This window comes from Eublepharis macularius, chromosome 18 (genome assembly GCF_028583425.1).
Source record: "Eublepharis macularius isolate TG4126 chromosome 18, MPM_Emac_v1.0, whole genome shotgun sequence".
Classification (NCBI taxonomy): domain Eukaryota; kingdom Metazoa; phylum Chordata; class Lepidosauria; order Squamata; family Eublepharidae; genus Eublepharis; species Eublepharis macularius.
The window spans coordinates 20,473,806-20,499,869 of NC_072807.1; the positions used below are offsets into that span (position 1 = coordinate 20,473,806).

Sequence of the window (26,064 nt, forward strand, 5' to 3'; positions counted from 1 at the left end):
AATCGAACGTTCAAGTCTTACCCCATATCCAGGAAAGGAAGTCCCACATTGACTCACTTTTATGATGGTCCCTGCAGGTAGGACTGTGTCCAGCAGCTGTCTTTTAAGACAGGGTTTGAGAAGCAGCATGCAAAATACTTCCACAACTAGACTAAGCATTTATATAGCACAGCCAGGGCTCATTTCGAGGGGGAACACGCAGGAACGCCGTTCTGGCAATTCTCCAAAGAGGTCACATGTCAGGTAGCCCCGCCCACCTGACTTTCGGCCATTTGGGGCGTTTCGGCCAGGATTGGGGCCGAAACAGCCTGGATTGGATTGCTGCCAGGTGGGGGAACCCTCCCCTGTCCAGCACTGACCCGATCTGGGCCGTTTCGGCCCCAAACCGGGCCCAAAATGGCCCCTTTTGGTCATTTAGGGCCCCTTTTTGCCATTTTGAGCCCAATTTCAGCCCTGAATGGCCAGGATTGGGTCCAAAACAGCCAGGATAGGTGATGTCAAGGGGCATGGCATATGCTAATGAGTTATGCTAATGAGTTCCTCCAGCTCTTTTTCTACGAAATGACCCCTGAGCACAGCAACACAAGCGAACCCACCAATGCGTTCATGGTGCCTACACGCCAACTTCCTTCCCAACTCCTTCCACCTTCTTTGTTCATCCCTTTTCACTTTCATTTCTTCTCTGTCCTCCTTTGCCCTATCCACATTCACTCCTTCCACTTTTTCTGCCCTCTTTCTCAAGTCTTGTCTCCTAAGCAAGCAATTTTCTTCAACTTTGTTTTGTACACAAATCAGTTCTTAGCTTTTTCTTTAATTAAGCAGAGAACACTGTACAGATAGAATACATTTCTGCATAGACCACCTTTGATTTTCTGCTTTTCAGAGTTTGGCCAAATGAATTATCGGAGAACTTGAAGGAAATGCTACATACTGGCAGAGTTTTGACATGATCCTCATGCAGAAAACTATTTTCTGTCCTTTTAAATTATAATGTTCCCCCTGCAACGGAGGTAATATTTTCTCCGTGCAAAGCTATCATTATTCTCTGACTAATTCATACTTTCCTAAAGACAATCCAAAGTAGGGCTCAAATATTTAAAACAGGCTGTCTGATCGGGACAGTAATGATACTACTAATAATAAATACCTTGCATTCATAAAACTCTTTTAATCTCACAAGGTCCTGAGGTGCTTCACATATTACGTACAGGTCTGGTGTGCCTAAGTTGCTCCAAAGAGGAACTGCCACCACAGTACGTGCAAAACTTTAGGCCACAAGTTAAAAAAAAAAAGAGTAAGAGCTCTAGCAGAAATAAAAAGCAGTGAGAGGCACAGCTAGAGCGCAGGAAGCTTGAGAATTTGCAGGGGCCTCAAGACTGGCCACGGGCCACTGGCCAAGGCACCGTCTTTCCCATTACAAGAAATGCCAAGAAATCTCAGAGGTATTCACCTCTTAGAGGGTAAGGATGCCTGACCCAGAACTGCCAAAGTCCCACAGTGGGTGAAGGTCAGTTTTAATCAGAATAGTGTTGCTGCAGTTCTGGCTACGTATCTAGGGCACTTTTTTAAAAGTCTAATTTGATCATACATCATTGAACTAGGAAATGAAAATAAAATAGGAATGGTGGCAGGGCTCATTTTGAGGGGGAACGCACAGGAACGCAGTTCCAGCAGTTTCCCAAAGAGGTCACATGTCAGGTGGCGCCACCCACCTGACTCTTGGCCATTTTGGGCCCATTTCAGCCTGGATTGGGGCCGAAACAGCCCGGATCAGGTCTCTGACAGGTGGTGGATCACTCTTCTGCTCATCAGCGGCCTGATCCTGACCACTTTGGGCCCCTTTTCAGCCATTTTCAGCCCCTTTTTGCCATTTTGGGCCCAATTTCGGCCCTGAATGGCCAGGATTGGGTCCAAAACAGCCGGAATAGGTGATGTTAGGGGTGGGGCATATGCAAGTCAGTTATACTAATGACACACTTTCGGTGATGGCAAGAGGCATGGCATATGCTAATGAATTATGCTAATGAGTTCCTCCAGCTCTTTTTCTACGAAATAACCCCTGAATAGTGGTATTTCCTTCTGAAAACCAGCTTATTTCATTCTGTATCTCTGGGGGGGGGGAGGGGGAGTTGAGGTTCAAACTGAAGAGATTGCTTTTACAGTATAGGCCGGTCTCCAACCTGCCATTCTTAGGGAAGATGATCAAGTGTGCATCAAAAGACAAACCCCAGGGTTTCTTTGCCCTTTTTGAGTCAGGCTTCAGGGCTTTGATTTGGAACCAAGACTGCATTTAATCACATTGATGGATAATTCCTATTTAAAATTCAACAAGGGTCAGCCATCTTTCCCGATATTGTTGGATCTATCGGCAGCCTCTGAAATGGTGAGCCGATCCTTTCTTATATTTGCTTTTCAGAATATGGAGTAGGTGTTAGAGAATGCAAGTGGGGGATCCATAAAGAGTTGCGGGGGACTTCTGTTTTCCCCACCATGTCCTCTTTCCTTTCCTTGCCCCCTATAGCTTCTCCACCTTTTCCTGCTTCCTTTTCTCCTTCCCACACCATTTCCTCTTTCCCTCCTCCTGGCAGCCTCCATATGCTCATCTTCCCCTATGTCCTTCTCTCCTTCAAATCCACTAAACAATTTATCTTTTATCTGCCCCCCATCTTCATCTATACTTACTAATTTACTTAATTTATGTACTGCTTTTCTAAACAATGGGGCCCCAAAGCAGCTTACATCATTCTCCTTCCCTCCATATTATCTTCACAACAATCCTAAGTGGTAGGTTAGCCTGAAAGAGCATGACTGGATCAAAGTCACCCAGTGAGTTTCCACAGCGGAGCAGTGATTCAAACCTGGGTCTCCCAGATCCTACTCTGAAACTCTAACTACTAGACAGCACTGGCTTGGGGTGGGGGGTGCTGTCCAACAGTAGCAAGCAGCCAGGCCTGGGTGAGTCATGCAAATCCGTGATAGCAAGTCGCCCGGTGTTTGCTTCCCCCCCCCCAAAGAATCCTCCTTCAAAGGCCAGTCCTGGAAAGGGCCCTGCCCTCTCCCCCTGCCTTTTACTGACAGAAACTAAGTCTGGGATACTGGCTAAACTGTGATGGTTGTCTAACAACAGCCATTGAAGGCATCTGGTTAAAGCTACAGACACCCTTTTTATCATTTTTTTTACTCCTCAATGTATTTTTTAATTTCAGATTTTTCTGCAAACCTGGGGCATTTTTCAGGCGTGTAAGAAGGTCTGACCTGTCCATTCACAGCCCCAATCTCTGAATTTAAGTATCCACAGGCCAGGGCTACTTGGCTATTAGTATATAAAATGGTGGTTTTGGTCCTTTCATCCAAAGAAAGGAAAAAGGAGCATTCAGTAACAAGGGGTTGTTCATATAATGCCTAGTCACTGTTTGGCATGGCTCCCAATCCAAATATCTAGGCAGACCCATCACTTCCAAGGCAAGAGATAATTTTTCTTGGCTGACGTGGATGAGTGCCAACATAAGTATATACTCTTTTTGCCAAGGTCCCATTTCTTTCTAAGAATTTAAAACTGCCTTCTTCACCACAGGAAGGAAGATTACTTTTTAGTACCTCTATTAGAAACAGAAAGCAAAAGAAAAAATAATATACACTTTTTAAAAGGGGCTTTGGAGAGTTCCTTCCTCATAACCCGCTTAGCAAAAGGTGGCATTAAAGTTAACCATTTGCCTTTTTTTAAGGCGCTGAACAGCAGAGAATGTAAAAGGCTCATCTGCTAATGCCTGCTGCAAGCATGTAAACAAAGAATTTATAACTCATAACCAATTTATGAATGATTTTCTTTTTTAAAAGAACTAGAAGGGTTTTGCTATTATCAATTCCTTAAGGGCAGTCGGGTTCAGCATGTACAGTTCCATTCATGCAGTTAAGTTGATAATGCTTACGTCTCCTGCAGAGATACTTTTTTTAAGGAAAAAAAAATCTGGTTTCCCAGAGCAAATGCAATTAGTTCCCATTAGTTACTTTGCCAGCAACAGCAATTGAGCAATGAGAAATAACCGGATATAGATTAATGGTAGCTGGAATATTATCTAAATGGAGTAAGTCTCCTGTATGCCCAGTGCTGTGCTTATTCTCTCGCCTGTCTGCCTCCATTGCTGCTTCTACACTTGAAATTATATTAAGGCTATGAGACGTCTAAATTCGCCCCCCCACTCATTTCAATACAGAGTTAATAAGCCATTACTTGAACAAATTGTGGGGAAGTGCAAGTCAGTATTATTCTGTTGCTGCTAGAAGGAAATGGACAGAGTGTGACACTCCTGTTTAAACTTGAATTTAAGGCAAGGAAAAGGTGTTTGTTTGTTTTTTACTTTGGAGTAGAAGATCAGTTGTTAGTTCACAAGATCGGGCGTTGTGAACGTTACAGCACATCTGGACAGAGATTTGATTTCACCAATTAAAGAGACCCCTTAAGTTCAAAAGCTAACAAGGTTTGTTCTAACTTAAGGTTTGTTCACAAGCTGAAAATCTACAAGAACTCCTAGTTAAGGAAGTAAACTTTATCTTGGTAGAAATCCACATTCTTGAACTAGGAGTCAAATCCATGTAGTTGACCACAGTGCCAAAGAGCAGTGCCACAGCGAGGATCGCCGGCACGCAGAGGCAGCTCTAGGGCTGTTGGCGCCCCTGCAACCACTTGTGCGATGTCACTTTCTGAAAGTGACATCATCATGCAGGGCATGCCGCCCCCCAGGAGCTGTGAGCCGGCCACCCCATCAGCGTAGCAGGCGGTTGGGGTGGCGTGCGGGGGGCCTCTCAGCCCTCCTGCTCAGTTGCCACATGCTGCCACCGCCAGTGCGCGCTCCTTGCTGGGCACAGCAGCTGTGGGCCAGGTGCAGCTGTTGGCGCAGCCAGGGCGGTGCACAGGCGGCCTCCCAGCCCTCCTGCTCAGCTGCCAGCACTGCCGCCGGCAGCTCCACAGCGCGTGTCCTCCTGGCCGGCAACCACATCCGGCACCCCCTCTTTGTCGGCGTTGGGGGCAAGCGACCCCCCTGCCCCCCCTCTAGATCCGGCCTCTGATAAAAATGAGACACATGCACTCAATTTATCTAGTTCCCAACTCAGGTAACAAACCTGAGCAGAAAAGACACCACAGCCTAGACATCAGAGAGAAGAGGTTGCCCCACCAAACAAGCAGGTTTACAAGACTTTGCATCCATTATTCTGAATTATGGTATTTAATCAAGAATATTCAAATTGGCTTGCTTAACAGGAGTGCTTAGTCCTTGTCTAACAGGTTCCAGTTTCTCTGTAGGACTAGCCAGGTAACTCATGTTCCCCAAGAATCAGAAATCCTATTTTACAGGTGGGGAACTTTCTTGGGAGTAGGAAATAGAGAAGAAACATCCTTTGCCAACCCCAAAATGCTACGCTTATAAACTGATAATTCGCAATTCCAATTTCATCTCTAACTAGGTGGCCCAATTTCCTTTCAGGTTCCATTCTACATCAGCAAAATTTCTAAGAATTTTTAGGAATGCTGTTTACATTGCACCCTCTATTAAGCCTTCAAGATGTTCTGCTGCACCACACATCTATTTTTTTTGGTACAGTTGCTCTCTGAAGTACAAACAACATAAAACTGCCAATTTAAAAAACATCCATCTATTCATTACATATTCTTTGATGTAACACTCACAGCCACTGTCCTTTAGGTTTGACTTTATACTGATTCAGTTCCAACAAAACATGATAGAATTGTGCTATATTCCTTCCTGGATCACCTCTCTCTCTCTCTCTCTCTCTCTCTCTCTCTCTCTCTCTCTCTCTCTCTCTCTCTCTCTCTCTCATATTCTGGTTTATTGTTTCATTAATAAAGGGGTCTTTACCTGTAAGTTTTGAAAGAACTGAGGCCTCAGGCTAGCTATTTTCTTTTTAAAAAATAAATAATAGGCCCAAGGGATGTAAATATTTAATAAAGCAACTGTTTTAAGCACTCAAAAATGTAGCATTTTACATTCATATTCTTACAGATTAGCAACCTTGTTCCTAAGAGAAATTAACCTGTTAACATGCTTGAGCAACAGTTAGCGTGCAGACAATGAACTGTAACGCCAACATTGGAAAAAACAAAGGCCTGGAATGCACAGAGAATCTTTGCCCAGTTTTCCAAGTCTTGGGAAAACTTTTTAGCAACACATTAACAGTAAGTAAATCCTTACCATTTAAACTTTTAATGTTTGCCTTTACTGGGACCAAGCAGTTTTTGGAACGTCAGTCGTATGTAAGGGCATTCTTGTCATAAGTTCAAACCCTAGATTTGTGTAAGATGTTTAAACCCTTGAAACTGATACACAATGTCAAGAAGGCCACCATAAATTCCTATCGTGAAATTACGGAGCTGGTAGGCCTTTGGTGTTTATCTCACACGTTAATAACTTGATTTAATCTTCTATCCTGCACCAGCTGTTTCCTCTGTTTACCCATGGCAGAAGCTTAACAGAATATGAATTCTTTCTTTCTTCCCCATCTGTAATCAAGCTGATTCAGGGGTCATTTCGTAGAAAAAGAGCTGGAGGAACTCATTAGCATAACTCATTAGCATATGCCATGCCCTTTGACGTCACCTATCCTGGCTGTTTTGGACCCAATCCTGGCCATTCAGGGCCGAAATTGGGCTCAAAATGGCAAAAAGGGGCCCTAATTGACCGAAAGTGGCCATTTTGAGCCTGGTTTGGGGCCGAAACGGCCCAGATCAAGTCAGTGCTGGGCAGGGGAGGGTTCCCCCGCCTGGCACTGATCTGATCCAGGCTGTTTTGGGCCCAATCCAGGCCAAAACAGTCCCGAAATGACCGGAAGTCAGGTGGGCGGGGCCAACTGACATGTGACCTCTTTGGAGAACTGCCGGAACTGCATTCCTGCACGTTCCCCCCTTGAAATGAGCCCTGAGCTGATTACATTTTATAATGAATCTTTACCATCTGGACCCCCCTTCTTTACAACACCTCTCCCACCTTCTAACTGGGATATAAGTTCTCGGGGGATCTCCATTCCTACTTGCTTCTGACACAGAGAGTTTGACTCTCAAGGCTTTATAGGCTGGAGAATCTTGTTGGGTTTTAAGGTGCTATTGGATTCAAGCCGTGTTTCCCCCATTTATCTTACAGATCAATCTCCCGGACAACTCCATTGCTATTCAAGACAACTCCACAGCTTCACGAACCAGTAAAATGTGTACCATTGTCGCAACTATTTTGTTTTCTCTTATGCATAGTTTGTTATCCTAGATGTCTCTCCTCGTCATGTAAACAAAACCATTAGTAATCGGAACATCAAAGCTGAATACAATTCGGGTTTTTTTTATCATTTTAAATCATGAATACCTTTCCCCGGTTTTGTTAAGATTTAATGAATGCCACAAATACCTTGATACTCTTCCCTGCTGGATATTCGTTTAGCCCACTGGCTTTATTACTAAACTGCTTCCTTAATTCTCATTTTAGTTGTCTGACCAATGCAGACACTAACTACCGCAGCCTTCCTTTATACATATTTAGCCTTGTATTCCGAACCTTAACCGTATTTTTTCAAACAAACTATGGAACTAGCTCTGTACATATATAGTCTGTGCATACAGAACCTTCTCTTCTCTGCCTCTCTTTTTCCTCCCGATCCTCTCCTAGCAACATAGTCAGAGGTTGTCTAAACTAAGGAAGAAAAGGAACCGGCCTGCCTGTGCCCTTTCTAAGACTTTTTGCCACTAACAAGCTCTAGTGTATAGTCTAGTGACCTCCCCCCCACAAAGACAAGGTCTCACATGGCTTGATCTCCCATCTCTTTTGCCGTCTCTCATCATCTCACACACACACTCCACCAGCCTGCTTGTCCTGCACCCGTCACCCATGCTATTTAAAAAAAAATGCCCCTAAGACTCCGGAAAACACAACTTCCATTTTTGTGAAACAATCCATCTGTGCCACGTGACTCCAAGCCATGCTCCAAGAATGCACCACTGTTCAGGCCAACGGTTGCATTCCTTTTCAATGACGCATGCCAGGGCCTCTAAGGGTTCGGGCCTGTGGCTTCTCTCCCCCCGCCCCCCTTTCATAGTGCAGTATTGGAGTGACTAAGCGGACAAGAATTCCTAGCCAATTATAAACCCACTTAAAAAGAAAGGCAACCCCCCTCCCCAACATACACAACCAATCCCTTTGCCATCTTATACTGGAGGCTTCTATTCATAGAAGGGAAGGGAAAAAATTCCACCTCCAGCCCTTAAGATCCTGTATAGTTGTTGTTAGACATCCAGGGCTTGTTCTGGGCACACATGTTTAGATGCATGTGTTGAGGCAGCATTAGTGAACCTTTTTCTTTCTTTTTAACAAGGAAAGGTGAAAGATTTACCAACCACCAATTCTCCCCCGCCCACCCCCACAGCCAAGCTTGTTAAACAGAGATTGGCCATCCCGAAGAGGGATTCAGACCTTTAACATCAAGAAAACATCCGGTTGGCCTTGCAAATCTTTTGCAAAATTAAATATTTGGGGCTGGGGGAGCAGTGAGAAATGGTTGCAACTAAAAATGTCATTTTGTTTGGATTTTTGCAAGGCATCTGAGAATTGCACACTGAACTTTAAGAGGGAAATGACTATAAATCACCAAGACCTTGGCACTAAAAAAAATATAACCTTTTAGGGGGAGAAATGCATTTCCAATGAAGGGGGGGTATGGGAAAGCAGGAAGTACAGCCTTTCCTTCGCTGTTATCTCTCTCTTCTTGGGGAAGCATTCACATCTGCCAGTCTCTACCTTCAGCCCAAAGCGGCAAATTCAGAGAAAAATTCTACCCACCAGATTCTGCCCATATTATCAACCAGTATTTTTAAGGTTTACCTTCTAAATTTTCACAGACAGGCATTAAGGGGCCTAGGTGGACAGAACTACTTTTGCTTTGTTACGAAAAGATCAATATGGGTGCTGTCCAGATGTCAGACCAAATTTAAACTAGGCTACATGTAATGAATGCAAAGAGAGGGTTACCTCGCTGGGTCCACAGTGCTTAGAAGAGGAAGCCAGACACCCAACTATACCGCTTTTTATTGTTTGTTAAGCATTTATATTCTGTCTTCCCTTGTGGCTCAAGGTGTTTACAACTCATAGGTAAAACATTACTACACTAAACCCCAGAAATTCCCACACACACACCAACTATGGCAGCTGACAAAAAAAAGATGACTCGTAATTAACTTAGATCAAAATTATCCGACAGAACTGCAGGCCTGCCTACTTTCCCCTCAGGACGATGCCCTGCTCAGATGCCAAATGGCATGCCGCTTCGGATTTCAGGGTTTTCCGGATCTTTTTCCTGCTTCAGATAAACCCGAAGCGGGAAACCTGAATCTTTTTCACATGCACACCCCTAGTTCCCACACATTGTTTGGTGCTGATTTGGGCCCCAAACAGGCCAAATTGGCCCCATGTAGAGCGAGGGAGCGCTCATATGCCCAGTGCGGTGACATCACTTCCGGAAGTCACTTCACGGTGATGTCATTTTGTGTCAGCCCCAACACGATGTAAGTGTCAGGTTTCCTACCCTGGCAATCCTAGTCTGACACTCTAACCACTACATGACGTTGGCTCTCAATAACATGAGAACAGCCAAAAGTGCCAACAGTCAGATAACTTTTAGGTCATTCTCATTTTTTCTTTATTTCAAGACCCCACCCCCCGCAGTATTCTGGTCAGACATGTGGTGGAATAATAACAACAACAACATTCAATTTATATACCGCCCTTCGGGACAACTTAATGCCCACTCAGAGTGGTTTACAAAGCATGTTACTATTATCCCCACAACAAAACACCCTGTGAGGTGGGTGGGGCTGAGAGAGCTCTGAGAGAGCTGTGACTAGCCCAAGGTCACCCAGCTGGCTTCAAGGGGAGGAGTGGGGAATCAAACCCAGCTCTCCAGATTAGAGTCCCACGCTCTTAACCACTACACCAAACTGGTGTATGCTAAGCCAACTTTTAGAATTTCAGCCCATACCATTTCAGTAGGGAAATGCTTTCCTTCTGACACAGAGACACTCTACTCTTAAATACAGCCTTCCTATGACTTAGATTCTTCTTAGAAGTTTCCAGAGGCAGAAGAATTTCTGCCTGTGGAAGTAAGATTTCCTTGCCTCTCCATGTCTATAATGCATCCCTCAAATTGCCCCCAAATCTCTCTCTCTCTCTCTCTCTCTCTCTCTCTCTCTCTCACACACACACACACACACACACACACACACACACACAGAGTAGCTGTGGGATGGAATCAGACACATACTTCAGGAGGAAGGAAATCAATGAAAAGCCTCCCCTCCACCTTGTGAGCGCAGAATTTTTAGACAGGATCCAACACTATATAGCTGTACCCTACTGATGTTTTCCATATTACTATATGTCTGAAGCACCCATATTCTCCTTTAGCAAAATACAATATTCTCCTTTAGTAGCAAGCGCGCCACATCTCCCACCTTTGCTCATATAAACAACTAGACTTTGTTTCTTCTTGCTTTGTGTAAGAAGTTGTTTGGAGGGGAGGGAACGTTGCATCATAGCTTCTATTCTTTAAAAAAAATAATTCTTGAGGCTCAGATCGGCATAATGAAGCACAGACCCTGTACTGATCTAAAAGCTACGGCTGCGACACTACGGCTGCAACACTGGGACCAGCTTCCTACTGTCGTGTTTGTTTACTTTTCCCCCACCACCACATACACAACATGTTCAGTTGGGGTTTTGACGCAAAGCAAGGGATAATCCCCATTCAGCCTTTCCAAAAGAAGCTGGCTTGGCTGCAGACCAAGCAATTCCGATTTCATTCTCACCATTCAAAGCTCTCCTTTCGAACCCTACTGACACCGTAGTATCAACCTTTGTACCTGGAAGCACATGTGTTAACATGATAAGATTCAAAACACATCGAGCTACAATTACTACGAGGCAAAGGGCCAAGGTTGGTGTTCTCAAAGAGGACAGGGCCAAGGAGAAGTAACACGAGGCTGGGACAAAATAGCCACACACACCCATGCTGTATGAAGACCACACAGCTCACCTAATTACACGAAATACAATCATAATAAATTGGGAGCGGGGGAGGCGTGGTTCAGTGGAAGAGCACCTGCTTTGGCATACAGAAGGTCCCAGGTTCAATCCCCTGTACCTCCAGGTAAGGATAAGGCAGTAGGTAACGTGAAAGACTTCCGATTGAAATCCTGGACAACTGTCCTCGGTTTGAGCAGACAACAATATTGATGGACCAAGGGTCTGATTCAGTGAAGGGCAGCTTCATGTGTGCTCAGAGGTATAATAACAATGTAGTGTTTTAAGATAAACCCATCAACATCATGCATGCCAATTCACTAGATAGGCTAATAAACGGTAGTCTAATTGGGGTGGATTTGATTTAAATTGAATCGATTTAAATCATGATTTAAATCACTAGTCAGTAAGACTAGATTTAAATCATGGTTTTCTACATAAAGACTCATTCACCATCAGTGGTCATAGAGGGTAAATGCACAAAGCAACCATATGAGGAAAGAGCTGGGAAGATAGAAATGAGGGGACATGTTCTTTTTGAGTGTAAACTTTATCAAAATATTAGAGCTGCCTGTATAACTCCGATTTGCAATCAGTTCCGATTTGCAATCATATTAAAGAAATGTTAGATTTTATTTAGATAAGCTTTTAGCTGATAGGGACCACTTTAAATGTGGCAGAATTTGCTGTGCAGGCTATATGGCTCTGGAAGTATTTTGTAGGGGGAAATATTCAATTATTTTATTAATTCGAAAGTTTTAAACATTGAAGAATTTGGACCCAGGAAATTTGATGTTTATTAGATGGATAGATTTTTAATTACGATTTACCTTGGCTGTCTGTTTTAATTAGATTGTATGTTGTTACCTGTCTGGTCTTTGACTGTATTAAACACTAATTGAGCTTTGTGATTAGATGACCCTAAAGACTCATTCTTTTCTACAGAAAGACTACTCACACTTAGCTTCTTGGGCAGATCTAGTCTACTCCCAACAATCTTCTATTCATTGAATTTTTTGAAACTTAGCACTTAAGTGGTAAGGGGTTGGTTCTGTATACAAAGATTTGCAAAGGAACAATGGGATTAAGGTCTTTTTCTCAACTGTGTATGTTCAATTTATAACCTTTTTTGATGTGAAGAAAGGATCTCTGCAAACACAAATTCACAGTTTTGAGAATTGCAAAACCAAGCATCTGTGATAATATCTTCTAGATAGAAAAATGGCCTAATAATCTTACAGAAACCTCTGGAAGAGCATGACATTGTGAATGGATTAATGGAATTTGTTTACCCAAAAATTTAAACATTGCATGAATATACAGCCTCATGCTACATAATTAAAAACTAATCCTTATTTCATGATGATAACCTTTGGACTATAATGTATCTTAAATAGAAACTATCTTTAGATAGATTTTTCTCAAAAAACATTTTATTTAAAAATCCAATTTAAATTAAAAAATCTGATCTTTGTTGGGTTTTTAAAAATCATTTATTTTTATCCACCCTGAGTCTAATAAACTGTAAGCCATTCTCTTTTTTAAGCCACTCCCCTTTAAGATCAATGGTCCAACAAGTTCAACTTTCTTGGTCTGCTAACCTAGGGTTTGCCAAATCCCAGGGGCTAGGTCACCCCAATGCCTAGAAATTTCATTGCTGTGCCTAGTATTTTCAACAAATGCAAACCCTTCTTCTCTCAGTGTCCCTTAGCTCTGCTGCTGCTGCTCCACTCACCCTCCCAGGTCAAAAACTGGAGGGATATTCTGCTAGTCTCAGAAAGCTCCACCCCATCCTAATGTTAGGGGCCAGATACTCACATCATGATCAAATTAATTTAAAAGGCAAGCAGTTCCTGTTAGAAGATGGATTTAATCCTCACTTACGAAGCAATTTTTTTTTTACATCCTACATGGGGAAAAAATCAGAAGCCAAGATCTAGAGGTGAAGAAGCCGGTCAGCCACCCTGAAGCTTATTACTGGGCATCTCCTCTCTGCAAAAGAATCGCAGTAAACCTGTCTCCCACTGAGACAGGACAGAGTCACACGTGCAGCTGCTACAGCCCTGATGTTATGTTCAGCTGCACTGGCACTACAGCACCTGAAGATTTCGTTACCCTCCAAGCACATCCTCAGCCTTGAGAGTTCCGTGCAAACGCAGCTATCCTTTCCCCCAATTCCAAGTCCTGGATGAAAGGCCAAGACTAGCTGGGGATGTACAGAAGAGAAGGAACATAGTTGGGAATAGCAGGACCCAAGCAGGGGATATACAAGACAGCAAAGCACCACCACCGCCCCCCGCCCCAAACAGTTGTTTAGAACACAAAAATCAAATTCAGCTTGTTAAACTTTGGACCAGTTGTGATATCTTGAAAATAGTAAAAAAAAAAACCAAAAAATACCCATTAGCTTCTTAAGACATTGCTCCAAAGTTGTTTTTCTAGAGTGCCAGCATGTCCGTTTGTGCTTGAAAAAGGGTTTTTAGGGGGGGGGTAAGAATTTCAAAACAGTTTTACAAAATGGCAGATCCACTGGTCTCGTGCTTACACTCCCCTGCCAGAAAAAGGCATGACTTCCCACCCCAAAGCCTTAGGAATTTCATAACACGCTCCTCAAAAAAATACCATCTCAAACACTGTAATTATCTCTGTGCCAAAGCAAACGAACTGGCCGATGGGCTGCCCACTGCCCAACTCAGTGACATTTTTCTCCTCGGTTTTTGGAGGAGTTGCAACTTATGTCATAAGCAAGCAAGACGATCCACAGCAGAATCTTCCTATACTTAGCAACCATGGCCTTTCTCGGTGGTCTCCCATCCAAGTTCTAAACCAGGGCAGACCCTGCTTAGCTTCTGAAATCTGACAGGATCAGGCTAGCCTGGGCCATCCCAGTCTACTTTCCGTTATAAGGGCGACTGGACAACGCCCGGTCCACTCCCTACAACAAACAGGGTTTCTCATTTTAAAAGAGCCAGTTCCCAATATAAAAGCCAACAGAAAGTGAGAAGAGACATCTTGTGAAGTCTACTTGAAGAGTGACCCCACCAGCTCCCAAGAGAAAAGCCAACCCTTGTTTTTGCGAAAGCATGGAACACGATAAGGAGATCTGTCTCTTACTTGATAAAAAAGGGACAAAACAGATTCTGTAGCTGATGCAGCTACATCCAAACCCAAACTCAACCACCCCACCTACCTGCTTATCCAGAAATGAATGATCGATAAAGACCTACAGCGGTAAAGTCTTACAGACCTAACGTTCTTAAATTGCACCGTGCAGCAATCTTTGATTATCAAAATACTCTATTTTATATAAAGTGCTGGGTGTTCAAACAGATTACAACAGTGAATGTTGATAATTCGTTCACATTTGACTCGTGAATATAGCAATATATCAATGTACATATACAAAATGTCCTCATTCAAATTAAACAATTGAACACGAGCTGCCAGCAAGTCCCAGTCTCTCCAGGTAAGTAAGTCCTTCCTCGAGTGATTCAAAACCGGAGAGCACTCTCTCTTTTTCTTAACAGTTGCAGATCCACCATAAGCGGCAGAAGCCGGCACGGCCGCCACCTCCCGGTCAGGAGAATCCACAAGGGGAGACACAGGACTCACAGGGGAGCATTCCACAGCCACCGAAAAACGCTCAACAGGATGCTAGCTGTTCTCCTGTTTCAGGAAGGCTTTTTCAAGAGCGTTCAAGGACGGCAATTATATTCAGCTCCAATAATACATGACTACAGTTCACTTCTCCAAACCCAAACTGGGAACCCAGATACAAGGTATCACGTGCTTTATGTATAAGCTCGGCGCATGAAAATTGTTCTTACCACTGGGCATATTTTTCTGAAATTTAAAAATGCCTTCAATGCATTTGGGGGGGAAAGGGGAGGGGGGAAATAAAAGTTGAAAATAGAAACCACCAATGCTACAGCTAAACTAAAGTGAAATTGGATTATCAGAGCATCTATAGACCGTAAAAGTATATTATGATACAACCAAAAACGCTTGTTTTTAGAGGTTAAAAAAATCCTTATAGTTCAGGATTAATGGTATGGTTTGATATTCACTTAAAACATTCTAACAAGACTGAAGCTTCGCAAAAGTTCACTGCCAAGCCACACTATACAAAAGGAGGATGTTGCCATGCGCACACTCATCTGAGACACAACCTCACTGAACTCTGCCTCGAAGGCTTTTAACAGCGAGTGCAAGATATCAATATTTTAAATAAATGGGACTTGCATCAGTAGATTACTCAGAGGCAACTACATACAAAAACTTGCTACCCTGTACTGATTTTATTTATAGCTTGCTTCACCTCAGCACTAAGAACGTTTGCATTAACTAAGTTTTAGTTCTTTAAACGCAATCGAGTGTCATACATTCACCACTGAACTTTTATGCCGAGGTTCACAGAGCTCACAAAACAGGCTCCCGCGCAACCAAGATAAGCTTCTGAACTCTTCTCCTGTCTCAGCTGAAAAAAACAAAGCACTTTCTTGAAAAAGCAAAGTTTCATCGATTTATTTCACTTGAGGCTGGGAGCAATTCCAGGCAAGTGAACAGGAAGAGGCCCTGTACAAAGGCCTCAGTGCCATGTTGAAGGAACAATATGCTTGGCAGATTCCCAAATACCTGAAGAAGTTCTGCCACACTTGAAAATTACTTTCCTGACATCATTTGAAGAGTGACGTCCAATCCAACTCGGTAACAATGCTATCTTTGCTAACTTTAACAAACCCTGGATCCAAGACCCGCAGCAGTTTGAATGGGTTTAAACCAGATTTTCCAGCACTGCTTTTCTTTATTGTTCCTAAAACAAGAATTTCATCGCTCAGAATTTTCACAAAGAGTTACAATTTGTTTATTAAGATGGTTGTTGTGGATTTTCCGGGCAGTATGGCCGTGGTCTTGGCATTGTAGTTCCTGATGTTTCGCCAGCAGCTGTGACTGTAGCACCGAAAGACAGAGATCTCTCAGTATCAAACCGAAAGACAGAGATCTCTCAGTATCAAATCGAAAGACAGAGATCTCTCAGTATCAAACTGAGTGATCTCTGTCTTTCGGTGCTACACCTCTGAAGATGCCAGTCACAGATGCTGGCGAAACGTCAGGAACTACAATACCAAGACCACGGCCATACAGCCCAGAAAATCCACAACAACCATCGTTCTCCGGCCGTGAAAGCCTTCGACAATATGTTTATTAACTTCCATTGATATCCTGCCTCTTTCAGCCCCCAATGGGGACACAAAGCAGTTTACAGAGCTCTCTTCCATTTTATCCTGGTAATCCTGTGAGAGAGGTTTGACTGAGGTTCAAACTACACCTGACATGCGACCCAACATGGATACAGAAGAACAAGGTATATTACCTCAACAGGGCTCTGTTGCTGCATTCGGCTCTGGAGTATTTCCTGATTCCCTCCTTCGTTTGAGATTCGAACCTGGCTCTCCCAGCTCCTAGTCGAACACTTTAACCACTTCACCATCACCCAAACCCCTGCGGAAAAATAAATTTCCCTCCTTTTTTTCCCTAGGCTTGCTTGCTTGCTTTATTTATTTAACTTCTATCCCGCCCTCTCCGCAAGCGGGCTCAGGGTGGGTTACAAAGGTAAAACGTAATTTACATTAAAAACTTCAATAAAACCACAGAATTAACACCACCCCCAGACAGCGACCATGCACCCCACTCTGCCAATAATACACAAAGGGGTGGGCAAAAAGGAGGGGGAACAGGCCTTTCAGTTAGCTGTAACTCATATGGGGGGGGGATGAAAGAGCCTCTTTACAGGAAAGGTTTTTTTAAAAAAAGCACGACCTTTTTCAGCATAAAGATGTTCCCTCTCTAAAAACGAAGCCTTCAGATCTTCTCTAGGGGCACTGCAAAAGCTCTACGCAACATGTTTTATGCAGCCGGGATGCCGAGGACACATCACCATTCTCGTAACCCCCAACGACCACCAAGTGAGACCCAAGAAATTACCAAGAACATACATGGAGAACTTGGTACAACCTTAAGCGCTAAAAAACCACTTTCATTCAGGGTGAGTTAATCAACGACCAATACAAAAAATGGCTGGGAGGGGACAATATACTTTCAATTATTCACATTTTGCAAATTTTTCACACCCTTGGGAATTCTGTTCCAAGAGGAATTAAAGAGAAGCTGTGGGCCCTTGCATCTGGTCTCCACCATATTGTTTACTGCGAATACCAGTGGTCCAGTTGAGCTTCCAACATTGCCAATTATCAGATTACAACGAACTTGCTCTTGTATATAACAGCTTGATCTTGTTTCAAGAAACTAATATTGGTAGCACATGGCTTGAAATACATACGAGCAAAACCCTTGACAGTCGGACAGGCAAGGTGGGGAAGGAAGAACATTGAGGTGGCATCAACAGGGTGTGGGTCAGCAACAAAGCATTTGCTTTGCACGCAGAAGGTCCCTGGTTCAGTCCTTGGCATCTCCAGCTAAAACTGGATCAGGAAGCAACTGATAGGAAAGACCCATAGAGAGTTGCTGCCAGTCAAAGCAGACAACACTGGCCTTGATAAACCACTCAGCAGACAGCAGCTTCGTGTGTTTATGAACTGCTGGGGGGCTTTAACGCATTGAAACACTCCCCCCCCGCCCTTTATCAGGGGGCGGAAGATGGATTTTGCAGCTGCGCAACGGTATCTTCAAGTGCAGTTGCACCAGTAAGAATGACCACCATTCACCCATATGGGACAGCAGTATAATGGAGCGCGCTCTATCCTCCACCCCAAGAATGTCTTCAATACATCTTTTGACTCCAGTTTTCCCAGCACACAAACCCCTGGAACTGGGGCCTTCTCCTATCTGCCCAGCCCTGTCCTTGCTAACACATGACAGAAAGCTGCAGGGGGAAGAGGTGTCAGGAGGTTGCCAACTGTTTTTTTGTTTTTTAACATCCACTGGTCTTTAAAGTTTCTGCTATGGGGGTTTCTCTGCATTCCTCTGAGCAAGACGGAGATTATAAATAAAAGAGAAGAAGGAACCAATTGAGGACTCGGAGACTGCCCTCCCCTTCCGCAGTCATGCCTACATACTTTACATAGATTCAATATTTTCTAAAGGACAAAGAACAGGGTTTGGTGGGGCTGGAGGAGAGGAAAAAAGACAAGTGTTCGGGGGCGCCTTGCGGCTGATCTGAGCCGCCCTGAAAAGACTGCACTGGACGAACTTTCTACTGACGTGAATCGCTGCCACAGTGACGGCTTCCAACCGGGCCAACTCAGGCTGCTTCCACACATGTTGGATAATGCACTTTCAATGCTCTTAAGTGACCATTTGGAACTGGGTTTTTGTGTGTGAAATACAAAATCCACTTCTAAAGTGCATTATTCAACATGTGTGGAAATGGCCTCAATCCAGCTAAAGACGACTGGGGTCATCCCATTTTTTCCTACACATTTGCGTCTGCATCCGCCCAAAATGTGCTGCACCTTGACAGAAGCAAATGCCACGGAAGGCTTTCATCACACTATTTGGAAGAACTCAGTTTTCTGGTCGGATCCAGCAATCCGTCAGCAGAACGCCCTGACAAGCCATGAGGCCTTTCTCACAGGGTGTTAAAGCAGCAATGACTGGCTAGGTGCCCCAAGCCAACAGTTCTGAATAAAGGTAATGTTTAAGTGCACTGACAACAGCTTCACCCGTACTATCTTGTTGTCTTTGGAAAAGCCTTTAAGGAAATACTGTTGCTCTCATGTTGCGGAGGGGGGATGGAGGTTGAAAGTGAATGACATGCCTCAAGTTTCCAGCAAAGTCTGTTTGTAGTTGCTATCCGGAATGATATCCAAATTCCCAAAAAGATAAGAAACTTTATTTCCAAATTACTAGCAGTGGGTCTCTTTGACGACTGCTGCTTTCTGGTCAGATCCAGTTGGCTCGTCCTCGGATAGATGGCATGAGAAACTTTGGGAGATTTGAGTTTGGAGAAAATGGCGCATAATCCCTTTTTCTGTAGCTCGCAACACAGTGAGCAACGGAACAGTTACAAAGAAAACTGGAATCCTGTCTTCAACTATCTGGAAGTCAGAGGCACCCTAGCACGAAGGAAAGACTATAGACTCCGGTTTTCTTTTCTGACCGTCCTTCCATCTGAAGCCAGTATACTAACTCAGTTACTCTTTCTGGGGGTCTAAGGTGTTTATATCTGTGTACTTTGTTTTAGGTGATTTTTAGTGTATTTAAATAAAATTAAAAGGAAAAAAAAAGGTTGCAGCAAAGTCCAGATCTGAACTTCCTCCCAGATGCCAACTGGGTTCTCAGAGGGCCAAGCTACAAGTGACGACTGACACAGGTTGGACACTTCCCTCAAGTTTTGATGGGAAATGTAGGCATCCTGGTCTTGCAGCTGTAATGGAGAGCCAAACTGTAAAACCAGGATGCCTACGGGCCAAGCTACACATGACGAATGACACTTGAACGGCAAGTGGACTGAGTGGAGGGCAAGTGAACAGGGAGAAATACACTTGCTGTTCAAGTGTCATTCGTCATGTGTAGCTTGGCCCTACATTTCCCATCAAAACTTGAGGGAAGCTGACAAGTGTCCAACCTGTGTCATTCGTCACTTGTAGTTTGGCCCTTAGAAACAGCCCGGCACCAGCTTCCAACACTGGTTTTCTGGCCCTGGCTGCAATTCAGCTTAATTTGTGCGGAGTTATGATAAAGTTGCTGGGGGGGGGGGGCTCTGAAAGATGCAAGAGCTCCCCCCTCCCAAATTTACGTTTGACACCCCCAGCCATAGAGAATTAGACAGCTGCAGGAAACATCTGCTGCTGGTACCTATCAGATAGGGAGTCCCGTCCTTGATACCAAAACTGCTTCAAATAAAGTTTGATTTGAAACACACACACACACGCACACCCAGTAATGCCGGGGGGGGGGGTGTGCTGCTTCAAACATGACAACTGTTCAAAACAAAAACCATTTTTTAAAAAGATGTTTTAGCTCAAAGTTGCAACCCTAAAAATCTAGTATTTATTCTCCAGATGAATGTATGCTGGGCACTAGCTTTCCTCCCAACATATCCTAATTTGCCCTTCCCTTAAAATAAATAAATAAATAAAAACAGGAGCGGGGAGCGGGGCGGGGGGAAGAGAACTCATCCAACCGCCGCTGGCAACAGTCCTAACACTTCACTCCTTTCCGGAAATCCGGAATGGCAACATCACTCTCCGGCCGGGCTGCCAAAAGGAGATGTAAGCCGAACACAATTGGCATCTTCTCCGCAGCACCAGAAGAAAAGCAAAGAGTAATGCTGCCGGAGCAGCCCCACAGAGACCCGCGGGAACCGAGGGAAGCTGTTTCAAGGGGACGGGGAGATGCGGGGCACCACAACTTACTCCTTCCCCAAAATCTGAAATCTTTTTTTACACACACCAACAAAGCACGTCTCACACTCAGTCTCCCTCTTGGTTATCGCTATAAAAATGTCAAAGGGTTACTGTGCTGCTTGAACCTACCTCCTTCTCACGCTGTTTCCATGAGAGTGTTACGCGCGGAAGGAAGCCAAGGGTTCTCCCCCCCCTTTGTTTGCAATAAACCGGCTTCTCCTCAATGGCAAAATTAAACAAGGCAGGCCTGCTCAAAAAGAACCAAATGTTCCCACACAGCGCTTACCCACCCACTTGATATCCTTTAATGAAAGGTCTCAACAAGGACGGACAGACTTGGATCCAAGCTTCCTGGGGGGGGGGGGGGGGAGGTGGTCTTGGAGGAAAGAAACGCCACCCAAAAACACACCAAATTTTGAAAGCATGCAGGAGGAATCCGGCAGCCCTGCCATTCTTTGATATCATCCATGTAGGTACTTAGTTATGGATTGTGAAACATGTAGCCCGGGATTTTTTTCTGGGAAAAGAGGTGGCGGAACTCTCAAGAGGGAAACGAGGAAGACACACACGGGATTCTTTGAAGTTATATTATTTTCAAGCACCATTGCCGAGTATTTTCAAGAGGTGCCGGAACTCCGTTCCCCCGCGTTCCCCCTGAAAAAAAGACCTGCATGTAACGCAGTTATAAATAATACTGTGCAACACGGTATTTTTACGCACGTACAACAGCAATGGACTCCAAAGTGCGAGTCCCTGCTCCAAGCCGTTAGCAATGCAAAGGCTTTCCGCAGCAGGGAGAGAGGAGACACGAGGAGAACGAAGAAGATATGCTCCAAAGTTTATAGTGGGCTTTGCAGAGGTGATCATAACTATGCTCTGGAAGTTACTTTTATCACAAGGACAGGATCGTTTTATTGATTTACTTCTTTTATATGCCACCTAAGGGATCTCAAGTGGCTTACAAGTCTCTTCTCCTCCATTTCATCCTCACAACAACCCTGGGAATAGGGCTGCCAGGTCCAGGTTTGGATATTCCTGGAGAAGGGGGGCGGAGCCTGGAGAGGGCGGAGTTTGTGGAGGGGGGGCTTCAGTGGGATATGATGCCATAGAGCTCACCTTTCAGAGCAGCCATTTTCTCCAGGGGAACTGGTCTCCATTACCTGGAGATCAGTTGTAATTCCGGGAGATCGCCAACTACCAACCAGAGGCTGGCAACCCTACCTGTGAAACAGGTGCAGCTGACAGAGTGTGACTGGTCCAAAGACACCCAGAAAGCTTCCAGGGAAAAGTGCGGATTTGAATTTGTGTCTCCCAGATATTAATTTGATGTTCTAACCACTACACTATCCTGGCCTTTTTGATCATTCTGCCGTGCACTGCTCGTCTTCCACAGAGGAAAAGACAGGACTCTCCTTCTCTCCCGTCTCCCATTCCCGGTTCAAACGTTTATTAGGTTTAAACTTGCAAGGTACGTGTTCAGACCTCACTTCATCCAAAAGTCCATCGAGCCTGGATCTGACAACTGAACCAATCTCAGCATCTGCATGGACTGGTCAGCAGTTTTTCCAATGCTGTGTCAATGCCACAAGGGACAGGTCATATTCTCGATCACACACTTCTAAAAACGAAAACAAAACAGGCCAGCAGCATACACTGTAGGATATCTGGAATGCTTTGCACCACTGATTTCGCTGCTGCTCCCCAGTATCTTGGGTAAGAACGAATCTGATCATGAAGGTTCGGTTTCGCTCGCACGGCTAATATATGGTGAAACACTGATCCTTCTAGGCAAGCCTCAGCATAGGAGAGGAAGGAGATGAACATCGCACCACATTCTTGCACCAGCGCATGGATGCACTACTGGATCCCCATGAGGCTCCACAGCAAACCACAAAGTTACATCAGCCTTGCAAAATTATTGCTCTGGCTTAAGCAACACAAGAGGTACGGCACAGCAACACGGTTATGATCGGACAATAAAAACGGCAAGCGTCCGTCCGCTTCCCCACCACGTTCCGCTGTGCTCGAGTGTCCCCTTGTTCCATCTCTGCTAACGCTCAAACAACCAAACCAGAAGCTGTCTTTTGAACAATTGAACATTTATACTTCCCTTCCTGTTTTCCTTGAAGAAAGAGCAGCAGTTCTTTTCCAGTGCATGCCTCACAAGCAGCAAGTTTTCTCCCTTACAATTCAGACTTGCTATCTCTAGCCCCCTGAACAACATCGCTGCAGGTTGTTTCCCCCTTCAACAACAACATTGCTACATCCTATCAATGAAAATCATCCAATCCTCTAACAATTTTGTTGTGATCAAATCCTTGCTTGCCTGCTGTTGGCATACAATTTGGCCCACTCCAGTAACGGCCAGAGAAATCTAGTAGGGTTTTTAAAGTTTCAAGCCCTCACATTCCCTAAAAATGTCCTTAAAATAAATTCACAGAGCACTCCGAAGTGCAGTGCCCAACACGTATCTGCTTTCAGCTACAGCCCCCTTTCTACCACTACTGCCTACAAGCACACCTCGACTTTTTCTAAAAATCAATACATTGTGATGTGCATGTTTTAAGTCCCACTACAAAAAACACACACATCAGGGAAGGGGCAAGACTCACTATGATACAGGAGTACATCTCTACTACCAGGGCCACAATAATCCCGGATCCGCTAGCAAACGATCTGATGCCTCGTTACTCTAGAATGACAGCTCCTGGCTTAACTATATCCACCCACCACATAACTGTTCCTGGTCCTTCCGTCAAGCTGCAGCAGAGGTGCCCATTTGCCACACAGAAAAAGAGACTAGAGGGAGTTAAGAGAAAGCAGAAAAATCCATCAGGGACACATCAGAACCTTGATATGACAACTACGTTGACCAGTTGGAGCAAGAGCTGATGGCAGTACAAGGCAAGTTATTTTCTTCATTTATATCCCACCTTTCCATCCCAATGGGGACCCAAAGTGGCTTACGACATACTTCCCTCCTCCACTTTATTGTCCCAACAACCCTGTGAGGTAGGCTAGGCTGAGAGGGCGTAACTCTCTCACCCAGTGAGCTTCCATGGCAGAGTGGAGATTCCAACCTGGGTCTCCTAGTCTGACTTCCTAAACACTATGCCACACTAGCTCTCACAGTAGACCTTTTGGCTGTCAACCTCCGTTCCAGCAGTCTGCAACCCAGGACTTAACACTGCCCTACCTCGCAAGGCTGTTGTACATTTTATTGGCAATGTGGGCTAGATGATGTGCATGCCTGAAATACCGCTGAGGACACAGCTCGCGACGCCATGAAGAGCGCAAGAATGGGTCCAATTTGTGTTATCTAAGCGACAAACGGGCTTGCCCCGTTTTTCCCTCTTGGCCTCGACTGTGTTCGTTCAATTTGAATCAGCAACAATAAAGTGATGAGTACAAGATTTCTAACAAGGGCAGTTTTACACGAGTTCACCTATCAAAAGATGGTGAGCGTACTAAAGACTACCCACAGTATGTACTGAAGAAACGCTTCCATCCGTGACTATCGAAAGAGACAAGTGCAATATCATTCTGAGAGATCTAACCACGAAGAACCAGGAAGCGTTATATTTCAACAAAGAAATAACACAGAAAACTACAGAAATAGCAGCTTTTCTCAGAGCCAGGGGTAATATATTTCTTCAAACAGGATACCGTGTAAGAGGCAGGGTTGAGAGGCAGGGAACCCCTATGTTCCGCTCCTATCTCAAATTTCAGGTAACTTCATCGCAGCCACCTGCATGCAGCTGCCTCCTAATTTACCATTTGCCCAGATGTTTGTTACTGGATTTCATTTGCCGTGAAATCAGGGCCAAGATGGTGAACATGGGCTGTAAACCTGCGCCACCGTGATCGACGCTGCCCATGCAAAAGTGCCCCCCTAAATACTGCATCATTTAACTACCCTACTGGCACATACTGAACTACTTATGGGTAGACACTAATCCAGCAGCAGCTTAAAGACCAACCAAATCTCCAGGGTGTAAAGCTTTCAGGAGTCAAGATTCCTTTGTCAGATCTTTGACTCTCGAAAGCTTTATAACCTGGAAACCATGTTGGTCTATTGGACTTCAATCTCACTCTTCTACTGCAGACCAAAACGCGCCTGAAACTACTTATAGCCGGTATGTACAATCAACACATACGGTGATGCCTTTTCTTGAGATTAAACCATTGCACCCTGCAGACAGAAAGGGCTGCCCTTCTCCTATTAAGCATGTTGAAAGCTGGCTAATGCAGAAGGAGGCATCAGCTCTTGATAATGCTATTTTTCCTAAACGTGTGGAGTTTTCATTATCATGGAGCATTCAGAGATTCCAGAGCGATACAGTCTAAGCCAGCACTAGCAAGCCTGGAAAAGCAGCATACAAATGTTTTACCACTTGGATCGTGCGGACGGTTTGAACCTGCCCTTCTCTCTTCCCTCTCCCTTTCAGAAGAGGTTGAATGGTTCAATACCAACAGTCAAGCATGTTTTCCATCGGAATACACAATGGGTTTAAACTGTTATTTCTCACCACAGTGTGATAAAGCTCCAGTCACTATTAGAGTTGACAATGGAAATATGAGCTCTTGAAGGAGGAGGGTGGGGGTAGACAGAGAAAGTATTAAATACTATCTACAGGAAATAATTTAAGGTAGGAAAACATAACAGACCCTTAACAAACCCTTAATCCTTACTTTTCTGGCAGTGGTTTGAAGTCCAGCAACGGGGACTGTGTTCGTCATTAATGTAGGTTGTCTTACACCGTGAATTCCCCTCTGCTGTGCCGGGGCAGAGATCCCCACATTCCTTCGGTGATTTATTCCCTACGATGTAGTTGTTGGACGCCGCATCCAAGACGAGTGACCAGTCCACAGTGGAGAGGTAACACAAGTCGGAGTTCTTCTCAATCCGAATGGCTCCTCGAGTGATGTTCCTCAAATTGTACAGCCCAATGTCTTTGAGGTTGGTCATCTCAAAGATAACCAGTGCATAATTGTAGAAAAGGTTCTTGCCACGGATGACTGTGAGGTTGGGGAAGAGATCGCTGAGGGTCTCCAGACCCGCCACGCGGAACAGTAGCAAGTAGTCTGTGATGACGATAAGTTTCGGGAAGCTGTAGGAGCTGAAGTCGTCTACCTGGGAGATCAACAAAATCCGGAGAAACCCCTCGATCACCGTACAATCTTCCAACTGCTTCAGTTCTTGCATGCTGTTCCGAATATCTATGTTCGGCCCACAGACTGTTAAAAAATAAACACACAGAGGTGAGGGAGGAGAAAAAGACAAATGTGATTACAATTTTTACAGATGATGTCTTCTTTTTCACATGTAGCTTAATGGGGCACCAGTTCAGTAACATTTCAAATAAGAGTTGTCCAATCAGTAGAATATCACCCGTGTTCCAAGATGTGGCAAGAGACTTGCCTTGTTTGCCTATCCACGTGCATACAACTTACATCAACCAACCAGTCTTGGCCCCCGATCCTAGCCCAACACTCTAACCACTACACCACAATGCCTTTGCACAGTTATGTTAGTATTGTGATCAGGGGTCATTTCGTAGAAAAAGAGCTGGAGGAACTCATTAGCATAACTCATTAGCATGACTCATTAGCATATGCCACGC

At 44.4% G+C, this 26,064-nt stretch overlaps 1 protein-coding gene across 1 annotated transcript in view; it reads right to left on the minus strand.

The window, feature by feature from the left end:
* The window catches only part of IGF1R (insulin like growth factor 1 receptor), a 192,476-nt gene that overhangs the window by 145,909 nt on the left and 20,503 nt on the right, over positions 1-26,064 (minus strand). Inside the window, exon 2 of the mRNA XM_055002168.1 lies at positions 25,133-25,678. Coding sequence (XP_054858143.1) covers positions 25,133-25,678 — 546 coding nt within the window. The remainder of the gene's footprint in view (positions 1-25,132; positions 25,679-26,064) is intronic.